The sequence below is a fragment of the Colias philodice genome, chromosome 27 (genome assembly GCF_061535455.1).
Source record: "Colias philodice isolate Cphi_HAF_F1 chromosome 27, ilColPhil1 Martin Lab GWU primary, whole genome shotgun sequence".
Classification (NCBI taxonomy): domain Eukaryota; kingdom Metazoa; phylum Arthropoda; class Insecta; order Lepidoptera; family Pieridae; genus Colias; species Colias philodice.
Window position 1 is genome coordinate 1,354,477 of NC_143112.1, and position 12,716 is coordinate 1,367,192.

A 12,716-nucleotide genomic window follows, 5' to 3' on the forward strand; every position below is an offset into this window, starting at 1 on the left:
ATAGGTAATATAAAATCTATAAAACTCGCATGTTTACTTGATTTCATAACAAAGGATTTAAATATTTCCTTATTTCTTGGTTTAAAAACAAAAAATACGTGATAGACAAAATATTTCGTATAATCCATACTATATAATCCATACTAATATTATAAATGCGAAAGTAACTCTGTCTGTCTGTCTGTTACTCAATCACGCCTTAACTACTGAACCAATTTGCATTAAATTTGGAATGGAGATATTTTGTTACCCGAGAAAGGACATAGGCTACTTTTTATCCCGGGAAAATGACGCAATCCCGGAAATCCCACGGGAATGGGAACTATGCGGGTTTTTCTTTGACTGCGCGGGCGAATCCGCGGGTGGAAACCTAGTTGTTATATAATTGGGCAAAAACTCCGCAACCAATTTAAAAATATAATATTATCTATTACTATATGACTTCGTATATTTATTGATCTTTAGTAATTAACATCTCTAAAGTGTGATTTAAGTTTAAATTATAATTCAATTTTGTGTCTTTTATGATTAATTTGCTAGGTTTTTTTTAAAAGGAGTGCAATAATAAGCAGTTTATTACATTTCCTCTTCACTATCACTACACAGTATAAAACAAAGTCGCTTTCTCTGTCCCTATGTCCCTATGTATGCTTAAATCTTTAAAACTACTCAACGGATTTTGATGCGGTTTTTTTTAATGGATAGAGGGATTCAAGAGGAAGGTTTTAGTATATAATTTATTATGTTTTAGACAAAGCGGGCGAAGCCGCGGGCGGAAAGCTAGTGATATAGTATAAAGAAATTATAGAGTACATTTAATAGGCACATGTTTCTTTTTAGGATGCACTCTTTAAAATTTAAAGAGACTGTTTTTTAATAAAAAAACTCAAATGCGCAAAACTTTAAGCAAAAAGCTTTTGATTTCGTTGCCTGTAATTTTCTAGTGATATATTGGCATCCAAAAAAGCTCCTAAAACTTTTTAAATACAAGACATACTCGCTTAGAACAAGCAGTAACTTATTAAGTTATTCGTATCGCACAGTATTAGCAACACAAATAACTTGTGAAATGAGTAGTCAATCGGGATCTATGGTAGGGGATTTACTAGCTTCAACTTGCATAGATGTAAGTTGTAATACAAACAAACAATACAATATACATATATACTTTATAAAATTATCATCTTATAAGCATTGGACAGTCAGAATATGTTTTAGCTATCTGTCTGTTAAAATAACAAAATTATTAAAATATAAGTTGAAAAGTTTTAAAAATAATAGTGAATTTATCATCAAGCGGTGAAACTGGCTGTCAATGTGCTAAATATTTACAATTTTTATATTAGAAAATGAGCCAATACTTAGTACAAAAATATAAAAAAGGAATTCAAATAAGAAACATAATTATACAAACGATATTTTATTTTAAGCATAGCTCATCTTTATTTACAGCAACTTAATCTTAAGCCTTCTTCCGGAGATCCTTTCGTTTTTGTGTAGCGATACTCTGAATGCTGTCAGTTTTGTCGCCCAAGAAATCTTTAAGTTCCTCAAGAATGGAACTTAATACTATTGCGAGCATATTGTACTCGTATAGTTTCTTATTATGTCCATAGTATTGGATTAAAGCAGCTTCCATACCATAAGCAGTTGGAATAGCGTTAGGCTTGATATCAACGCCGTAGTCTTCTGTCGTACCGTTCGCATAAATAATGTACGAGGCGGCATCTAGCACAACTGGAATTCCATTATCTAGAAGAATTGGTGGCTTAATAAGGGTAATTTTAGATGGGTTTGAGGGAAGTCCTGTAACATCTTTAACGCCTTCAGAGGTGTATACGTGTACCTTCTTGTCAGGGGTATAGAAGTACAGATTGTTCTCATAGTCTAGTACAATTTGTTGAGCATTCACGATGTCATCAATTTTAGTTTTCTTATTACCCTCTTCTGTGACCTTGTACACGCTGTTATCTTCAGTTAGAATGTACAAAACATCGCTTTCCACTTCTTGTGCGATACCGATGATGCTGTCAGAAATAGAACCGAATTTGGTAGCTGTTTCGTCTTCTTGATTGTAGACGTAAATGCCGTCGCTGGCTGCCAAGTAAACTTTTTTGCTGCTGTCACCGGACGCAGCGGCGTCTCTTCCATTTTCTAGAATCTTCTTAGCTGTTCCATTTTTCAGTACATACAAGCCTTGGTCTACACGTTTACCATTTTCATCGATATCAGCTTCCACGAAGAAAACAGTGATTTCTGATTCGCTCGATTCGTCGGACTCAGAGGAGTCGTCTTCGTCAAAGTTTAATGAATTAAGTGGTACAAGAATGTTGACAATGTCGTGTTTTCCTGTGTACACGACTAGAGACTCAGCATAGTATTGTGTTGTGATTGTGAGATGCTCTTCGTCACTGGTTGGCGCGGTGGACACGAATCCGAGCAGCAAGATTGCTGCGAAAGTTTTTAGCAGCATAGTGATATCTGGAATTAAAAACATTTTTATTTTTCAACTATATTTTATAAATTATGTGTTGTTATGTGAATAATTAAATTTGAATTTGAATTTTGAATTGATTGGCAATTAATACAACTAGTGGCAAATGAAACTACTCTCAATTGCGAATGCTATATCTCAACGCGTGGCCCTTTCTCTATGTAAATCTAAAACCAAATAACTATATTTTCAGGAATTATTATGAAGTTTACATAGTTGGGAATAGTTAACAACGTTAGTATCTACTTAGTAACTGTTCGAATTTATTTTAAAACAGACTTAAATAACAACCTGAGGTAACAATTAAAATGAATTAATATCTATAAACGAGCATAAAGTCAATTTTCTCATATATTGTCGATAAGAAGCCTAGATTGATAAATAATTTCGTGAACTGTGCTATCCGGGATACAGGGTAAAAGTCACTGATAACATTATTGATAATTTTGTTTGCACAACACCCTATATAGGAAACTTTCTTTGCAATAAGTCTTTATATATTATATAACTGGCTGCGCTCCGCGGTTCCACCCGCATAGCTCCGCTCCTGTTGGTCTTAGCATAAATATATATATAGCCTTCCTCCATAAATGGGCTATCTAACACCGAAAGATTTTTTTCAAATCGGACCAGTAGTACTTGAGATAAGCGCGTTCAAACGAACAAACAAACTCTTCAGATTTATAATATTAGGATATTAGTATGTATATAGATATAATAATAAATTGATATCTGGGGGCACGGCAGTGCCCCCGCCAAGTCGAGCAAAAAAAAAGCGGCACGGCCGTACCATCCTTTTCTCGAAGCAATTCGGGCCTTTTTCGACCCCCTATAATTCGGTTGTGGATAAAGCAAGAAACCTGAATCTTCAGTAACTAATCCGGCATTGTATAAACACGGAATATTTAAAATTTCAGTCAATTTGAACCAGTAGTTTAAGAATGACAACTTGTTAAAGTTTCTAAATTTTGTCACTCACTGACTCACCGATCATCAAAAGTCCAAGGCACTTCTAGTAGACTTAGAAGCTTCATATTTGGAATACATATAGAGTTTAGTGTCTTAATCATGGGAAAACTTAAATATTTTGTAATTTCGGTCCAGTTTTCCAAATACACCAACTGCATCAATAACTTTGTAATCCCATATAAATATATGGGATTACAAAGTTATTTATGCAGTTGGTGGTTGGTGGTGGTTATAAATTTAATAGGTGTAGATAGGTACCTACCATATGAGGCAAGGGAGGGGGTATAGGGTGGGTAAGGGTGTGTTTAGCCCATGAAACTGAACAACATTATTACTTGTAAAATGGTCGACGTAATGAAAAACACATGATTGGACATGTCTTGAAGTACGAAAATCTAATAAAACAATATATTATAATTTAAATCTGTTATATATAAATTGTTGGCGCGACTAGCCTCCTTACAGACAGACTGGCCTCTATTTTACTCTATGACTGACAAGCAAAATATACGCCAAAATGACAGAACAATGAAATGTGAATGCCTTCGAGCGAGCGGCAGCCGCACGCATACGTGCGAGCGCCCTCATGCTGTTCGGATGTGCCTCGAAACCGTTCCTATAAGTTTGCGATTTTCATTTATAATTTCGATTGATAAATTACATTTACGACTAAAAAGTAGATGGTATCAAAAAGAAAGGCTCTACAAAAAGAAGTGAGATCCCATCAAAAACATCCTGTAAAAAACCCAAGTCTCGCAGCTCAGTCTTTCTACCGTCAAAAGTTGTGAGATCCATGTAATACCAAGTCGGTTAATCTATTTAGTGTCTACTTGAAGGACCTTCTGTCTTAAGTTATTACATAAGTTATTATCATGCCAATATTAAAAATATTTAACGTTTTAAACAAATAGATCGACTTGGACATCGCATGAAAACAAAATGAATATTACAATATTATATTAGATTCTTTAGTCTCTCGCGCCTCACGCGATTGAAACTCTCGTTGCTGTTGGTCGCTGGCCCGTCGTGCTGTGTAGTGTGATACATACTAATAATCAAATCAAGCGATGTCCAAGTCGATCTATTTGTTTAAAACGTTAAATATTTTTAATATTGGCATGATAATAACTTATGTAATAACTTAAGACAGAAGGTCCTTCAAGTAGACACTAAATAGATTAACCGACTTGGTATTACATGGATCTCACAACTTTTGACGGTAGAAAGACTGAGCTGCGAGACTTGGGTTTTTTACAGGATGTTTTTGATGGGATTATGTATTTTCTTGTACATATTTGTAACAGTCTACAGTGATGCTCGAAATTAATATGAATAATTGTTTACTTATTAAAAAAACAACATAACATATTGTTATCTACACTTCTACTGACCAACTTGTAATTTTTAAGAAATTTGAAAATAATATAACTAGCTTAACGCCCGCGGCTTCGCCCGCTTTGTCTAAAACCTAATAAATTGTATACTAAAACCTTCCTCTTGAATCACTCTATCTATTAAAAAAAACCGCATCAAAATCCGTTGCGTAGTTTTAAAGATATAAGCATACAAAGGGACATAAGGAAATAGGGACAGAGAAAGCGACTTTGTTTTATACTATGTAGTGATGATGATGGTACGTTAAGTTTTACGAGTAGGTCTATTTCTAAAAAACAATGATCCAAATATTTGTGAATTAAAATTGCCTCTATAATAGAACTGTAAAATTGTTTGATTATTGTTTGACTTGTTATTTATTGTAAATATCTATTAAATGCAAGGTTTAAAAAAATCTAAGAACATTAAATATTAAGGAATTAACCTTACCGGTACTGCGTAGAGACGAGACTAATAATATTCACTTGAACTTGAATAGCAGATACAAGCTTATCACTTTGTTTATATTTGATTCGGAGAATTTAACTTATTATAGTACGGGAGCTAGCGATGGATTATTATAAAGGAGAGAACCCCGGTTGTCTGAATATTTTATTATTGGGATCGGGCAACAGACAAAAATAAGATCTCTGGATTTCTTTGTAATAAATTTTGTCTCTTTTCTCTGTTGAGAAGAAAGATTATCCTCATTCTGTAGCAGTTGAATATAATCGAATTCTATAAATATAAATATATTTTTACACACACCCGTACGTATACAATCTCACAGGCACGGAATCTAACTAGGTAGGTACTCTCCAAACACAGGTTGATTTACATCACCTATATTAAAAATCCTAGAAAATACTAATGAATAATAAATAATAATTCTATGCAGTGGTGATGTAAATAATGTGATAAATTGAATAATTTATTTAATTCTTACACTTTTGTCCAGTATGCAAAATTTTACTAGATTTTTTATCTATTCTGTAAATCTATCACTGTAAATCTAAAGCAGTCATGTTTCTGTTCGAAGCAATCAATAGAAATGTTTTATAATAAAAATACCTATATCAAATAATGTGTAAGCAAATTCTGATCGGCTCCTGTACTAGAATTACTGTATAATAATTTGAGACTACAAACTTGATTGGTTTCTATAATTCACTAGTGGTTAAGCACGACGTTTGTCGCGTCAGTTCATATTTACATATTCATATTCATATTTTTTATTATATTCAAGGTCATGCTTTCGATAGGATTAAAAATTAATTTGAAAAACTATGTAATGAAAAAGCTTTTAAAATTTTTCGTAGCCGCTGTTATTAATTTATGTGGTATATAATATGACATCGCTACATTATCACTACATAGTATAAAACAAAGTCGCTTCCCGCTGCCTGTCCTTATTTTTGCGATTTAGGTATAAACTACGAAACGGATTTTGAGGCGGTTTTTTAATAGGCAGAGTGGTTCGTGAAGGTTTTTGACAACGCAGGCAGAGCCGCGGACGGACAGCTAGTAAACAGTCAAGTTATGTTACAAATATTCGATTCCGTATTCGTATTTAGGAATTATTTTTGGATATTCGTATTGTTTGTTACACAGACATACAAAACTCATGTCTTATGTATAAAGGCTGTATACCGCGACGCTTGAGTGTTGCAAATTATGGTTGTTTAATTAATGCGATATGAGGAAAATAGATAAAAACAATCTTTGAGGAAACAATCAACGAAGAACTTTTAGTTATACATAAACCAATTTAAATCATAGTTTAATATAAGTTTCATCTATATATAGCTAGATGGCGTTAGTAGCTACAATTTAAGTAAAGTATTATATTATCTGTGAATTTATTTATTTATTTAAAGAACACTAGCGTTCCGCCCGCGGCTTCGGATTACAGTGAAATTTACCACACATATAGAGGGTAACTTGGATTAACACAAAGGATAGGTTTTATCCCGGAAATTCCACGGGAACGGGAACTATGCGAGTTTTTCTTTGAAAACGCGGGCGAAGCCGCGGGCGGAAATCTAGTGTTATACTAAATTTTTTTCCAATCCCGATAAATAAGTTTCACTTCAAAAATATTTTAGCTAATCTTTCTGTGTATAAATAGAGGGCGTATTCATTATTCTTTTTTTAAGAGCGCAAAGTTCTTCCTATGCGTTAATATAACTTACCACGACGTACGAATATATATTTTTTAATGAAAGGCAAATTAATATAGATATAATACTTTATTGGACCCACGAGCAACTGTAATTCTTAAAATTAAGGAATAAATAAAATAAAAAGCAAGTAATACAGAAGCAAATTAAATAACTTCTCAATGTTGTTATTATAGATTAAATAAAAAAATATTTTAATTATTTTTTTGTACAAGAATTACAAACTTATCACTAAAGAGCAATATCTTCCAGACAAATTTAGTTTAGAGTCGTGAATGACACATTGTTGGTCCACCAGCTATTATACCGTGAAGGCTTTTTATATCGTCGTTTCTGCAAAGAAAATAAAAAATAAATAAATAAATCATGATATTATGAAACAACATTACATGAATCAAGAAAAGTCATCATTTTTATAATTATTAAAACATTGTCATGTTTTTAAATAATATTGCAAAAATCGATGACAGGCCGGATTCGAACCCGCAATCAAATTTAATGTATTCTTCTCAATTATAGCATTTGAATGCCAAAAAGTAAAAATTAAATTCATCAGAACAATATACTTATAAACAAATGGTTATATTAACGTTTAAATAATATATATAGTAGAGCCATTTTAATAGGCAACATTTGACAGTTCAACAAAATTCAACAATGTAACCTAGTAACGACGACATTGAATAACATGATATTTCGTTTTGTTAGAACTGCACATTTGCTTAACTTTTTTCAAATACGATTACATATTTATAATAATAATGACCGATACAAGTAATTTTAAGATTTCATTTTACTGATAAACCATTCTAAACATAATAAACAATTTCTGAATTAAAGAACTGACGTCGCTACAATTTTGTGTCAATAAACCTTTTTTCTTTTTAAATACCAGAGACGTTACTCTAAAAATCGAAATCTGACATCTAGAATCGAATGCATTGATTACTTCTGAATAAAAATCATCTTATATTAATAAATGTGTTTCAAGTTCGATTGACAAATGTTTCAAGTCAGTATCGATTAATTCACTTTAATCGATGTTTTTAAGCAGGTTACCTCTCTTCAAAGATAAAATTGATAGACGTCAAATGTTGCCTATTAAATTGGCTCAACTGTGTCTGCTGAAGCTTTTTTGGTGAACTTAATAATTTAACTCATATTAAGCTATAATTACATGAAATATTAACAAGCTGTAAATCTTTTGAAGGAACAAATATTATCATTTATCACACTTGTAAAAAGGTTAAAAGAGCTTAATTTCTTTAAAAAATACGTAAGCATCTCTCATAATATGTTTAATACATATTAGATATTGTTAGGAAAGGAACTAGGTGTAGGTATGCTATTTTTTTTGAAGTGAAACTTCTTTATCGGGGTTGGAAAAAAATTTAGTGTAACATTTTTTCGTTACGCGTGACATTTTTCCGTTACGCGCCATCTTTTTCTTATCCCTACCACGCGTAGTAGTAGTTCGGCGTATTTCTGTAAAGTTGCATATAGTAAATTATTTTTTGAAAAATAAGGTTACAAAGAAGTTTCACTTCTTACGTGTGTACCTACACTAGTACACGCACACATTTTTTGTTAAAATATACACTCGAATCAGTTCAATTGTTTTATAGATGAACAAACAAACATTCAATATCTCGATTTTAATAGAGATTCAATGTTATAGTTTTTTCTGTCATGTTGATAAAAACATGTTCTGTATGATTTACTGCAGTTGTTGATTGATTACTGCATTTTAGGTCAAGGTGTATTACGTTTAATATACGTATGAAATAAAAACAAAATGTAACTTAAAAAAACTTTATTTATAAAATAAAAAATATCTCAATTATACATTTTTATATAATTTAACATATAAAAATTCGTATATTCATTTATTATAAGGCAACGTCATGGGTTTCTCATAGTTTTTTTTATTTTTAAAAAATAAAAATAAAAAATATGTAAAAATGTCAAGCGTCAGCCATTAACGGCTTGAGATTTTTACGAGAGTGGAGATTTTTTCTTTTTTTTTCATCTTTGTACTTTTTCAGATTTGAAAAGCACGATTTTGGGCAATTCGTTAAATCGTGTTTTTCAAAATATTTTAAAATGAACCCTCAAATTATTGTCTTTACGATAGAAAATAAGTGATCTTATAGAATATTGTAAAAATAAACTTGAAAGCATAACATGAATGTGCTCGAAGCAAGCTGTGTAACTTAGACAACAAAATTAACTAATCTAAATGATAGAAGGCAGTATATATTATAATCGATTGCCACAATACTCCATTTTAAAATTTACAACTTGGCACCGACCGATTATCTCTTAGGAATGTAAATAGTACAAAAAATATCATAATAAATTTTACTAAATTTCATTTTTTACGTACAACATATAATAAAGTTTCCGTTTAAAATATAACATTTTCAACAGAATCACATTATATAACGGTAACAAATTAATCTAGATTACAAACAAACTTATATTAATTTAAAATTGGACGTTCGTAACCATTTAGAAAAGAAGTTATAATAATATAAAAAGGTGAAAGAATAAACAGTGAATTTATTTAACAAAATAAACGCAAGAAGCTAAAGAAAGAAATCAGAAATAAGGAAGGAAAAAGTTAGAAAGTCCACACATAATAGATTACGTAGGTTATAACCTATTTAAAAAGAAATAGACACAAAAAGCAAGTAGTAAAAACCAATTCAGACAGGAACACATTTACTGAAAAAGTAACGAACTCAGGCAGTCGTAAATAACTAAACAATAAAGGCAGATCTAGAGGCAAATGCAATGCCTTTTATTAAAAGATTTTTAGATCCACAGTACTTGAGATTGATTTAAATGACCGACCACTATTATATTTAAATACATCTTCGTTATTTTCTGTTCCGAAAATGATATCATTTTATATTGGTGTTATAAAATAGAAACGTGTGTTTTTGGGCAATATATTAAACACATGATTCTACTTTTCAGAAACCTCTTTATTTATTTATTTTAATTGGCTCATATAAAATGTTATCATTTTTAATTCAACGACAGAAAACTTATATTAAACTGTCTTTTCAGAATTCTTCGAAAGTTCTTATTTAATTCTGAATTTACCATTCAAACCAATGGTTACCGTCCACATAAATTATAAAGGACGGACCATTTGATCATTTAATTAGGTTATAGTCCACTTAAATCCCCGGTTACGACATTGAAACTCATGGTTACGGTATTGAAATTCATGGTTACGGTTCATGTAAGGTTATATTCGATTTAATGGTTATGGTTTTGTCCATCTAAACTACTGTGGATCTGTAAAGTGCTCACTTGGAGTGAACAAGGTTGAGGAACTCCTCACGGGTCTTGGGGTCATCGCGGAATACACCCAACATGGTCGATGTGACCGTCTTACTGTTTATCTTTTGTACGCCGCGCATAACCATGCACATGTGCCTGGAAGGGAAATAAATTGTTATTATTATTAAACGTATTTGTAGGTTTTTATATGTTTTTTGTCTGTGTATTTAAATATGATTTGTGGGTATTGGTGTAGGTTTTACAATTAACATATTTGAGTGAAGAAACTTAAAGTTGATGGTGCTATTCCGTTTAAATGCTCTTTGCACGGCTAGTAAATATAATATTCGTGTTATCATGATTTAAATGTTTCTCAAGGCAAATTACTTGTATAAATATATGTTCGAGTATGACTTTAAGGGTTATATTTTAGTGTAAATTTGAGTTTAATTATGTATAAGTATGAGATGGAGTTTGAGCTAAGTTTGAATATGAATTTATGTTTGTGTAGGCCTTTAAATTGAAGTGTAAATTTGTACTTAAAAAATAAACTGGTTTAACGTTTTTGTATGCTGTGTTTGCCAGTAAGTGTTTGTTACATCAACCATGTTTGTTTATTTTGTGTATCTAAACTATTGTAAAAATGTAAACAAACGTTGGTAAACCAATAAATAAATAAATAAATTTGAGTACAACTTTGAGTTTGAGTTCAACTTTAAATACTCACACTCCCTCAATAACAACAGCAACGCCGGCGGGTCGGACGGCCTGTGTGACCGCGATAGCGATCTGTTTGGTCAAACGCTCTTGTACTTGAAGACGGCGGGAGAATATCTCTACGATTCTGTGAAGGAAAATGGGTTATTTTATGAAAAAATTAAAGAAAAAAAGACGGGTTGCACTCCGGGAGTGCTGGCAGAAGTGAAAACTTGATTATTAACGTTGAGCATGTTTGATATCCATCCGTCTTACGCTTTTTCAATCAGGTCACGTGTCCTGACGCGAGTTTAATATTTTATACCCATTACAGAAAAAGTGCTCAACGCCGTTAAAGAAGTTTTCACTTCAAAAATATTTATTCAGTAAGAATTTTAAATGAAACTGGCAATACCGTCACGTCATGGAGTTAGACGACGATTTTGGTATCTTAAAATCTTGCCAAAGAAGTTTCACTTCTGAAACGTGTGCTCTGGCATCCTTTTAAGCATTAAAATGCTTGTGGTAGAATATCTCGCTTTTCCTTAGATATTACATGAATTATTATTGTTACAAAAAAAGGAACATGTGTGCCGAGAACAGATGTCAGAAGTAAAACTTTTTTGTCAAGAAATAATGAAAAGTTAGTAGAAAATGCCGACCGGAAAAGATCTCCACGATTTTGTAGAAACGTATTTTGAGAAAAATGACTTATTTATATATAAAAAATGAATTAAAATAAAATAAGTCCTTACCTGGCCAACTTGCTAAGTCCCAAGATCTTGCCCTGTGGTAGGTAACCAATGGAGACCTTGCCGTAAAACGGTACCAAATGGTGTTCACACATAGAGAACATTTCAATGTCTTTCACGACCACCATCTCGTCTGTGTCTTCGTCGAAGATAGCGTTGTTTAACACCTCTGAAATAATTAATTATTTATGAAAAAATAAATCTATTGCTTTATCAAATCTGTTAAAAACTGTTTCATTTCTAATAGCTGGCTTTACTTGGGGAGATATTTTTTTCCAAATTTGCAAGTGTTTAAGAGTAAATATCCTCATCCTAGCGGAGATAAAACCAGTAAACCAAAATTCTTTCAGCTCTTTTTAGTTACAAGTGGCGATTTTCTTTGAACACGATTTTCTTTTACATATTTGTTATTGATAAGATGTTAAAAATGACCAATGTTATTAGGTTATTAAAAACTGAAAGCCAGCATTTACAAGTGTAGAAAATAATTTATATCAATCTGTTTTCTTTTTAAAAGAGTAGTTTTAGGCTATACAATTTTAATCGTTCTTTATTAAGACTACTATTAGTTGGTTCACTCAGAACCTATGTACCAAAGGGCTTATTATTAAATTATTATAAAAGTTTATCTTCTTATCAACAACAAAGGTGATTGGCCCACTATGTTATAACAAAATTGTATGACATAATCTCTATAATCGTTATGTAATAACATAAAGCATTAGATCAATGTTTTAAATTAAATTTTATAATTATTCTTATTATTCTGTCTATTGGTTGATAAACTGTGACCTTAACTTTGAGTTGTGTGTGTAACTTTGAGTTTTACCGTTTTTTATCTTCATTGTAATACGTTATCAATAAACTAGAAAAGAGCCGTGACTGCTTTTATTTATTTAAATATTTGTTCAATGTATAAAATTCGTGATAAAGAATTGGATAAATATTATACTGTTT

At 31.6% G+C, this 12,716-nt stretch overlaps 2 protein-coding genes across 4 annotated transcripts in view; both read right to left on the reverse strand.

The window, feature by feature from the left end:
* Positions 1-1,404: 1,404 nt before the first annotated feature.
* On the reverse strand, positions 1,405-5,363 carry LOC149476483 (uncharacterized). The gene is made up of 2 exons (XM_089711723.1): positions 5,288-5,363; positions 1,405-2,481 (listed from the first exon to the last, which is right to left on the reverse strand). The coding sequence occupies exon 2, from the start codon at positions 2,471-2,473 to the stop codon at positions 1,463-1,465; it is 1,011 nt and encodes a 336-aa protein (XP_089567849.1). The 5' UTR covers positions 2,474-2,481; positions 5,288-5,363; the 3' UTR covers positions 1,405-1,462.
* A 3,452-nt stretch (positions 5,364-8,815) lies between these two features.
* Positions 8,816-12,716, reverse strand: part of Pu (GTP cyclohydrolase punch) — a 32,241-nt gene continuing 28,340 nt past the window's right edge. For all 3 annotated transcript variants that reach the window (XM_089711802.1, XM_089711800.1, XM_089711801.1), the window contains 3 exons: positions 11,763-11,928; positions 11,039-11,155; positions 8,816-10,467 (listed from right to left, as the gene is read on the reverse strand). In XM_089711802.1, coding sequence (XP_089567928.1) covers positions 10,338-10,467; positions 11,039-11,155; positions 11,763-11,928 — 413 coding nt within the window. In that variant the 3' untranslated portion in view covers positions 8,816-10,337. The remainder of the gene's footprint in view (positions 10,468-11,038; positions 11,156-11,762; positions 11,929-12,716) is intronic.

Excerpts from the sequence above, each read along its gene's own strand:
- LOC149476483 (XM_089711723.1), bottom strand. The coding sequence starts at position 2,473 with ATGCTGCTAAAAACTTTCGCAGCAATCTTGCTGCTCGGATTCGTGTCC.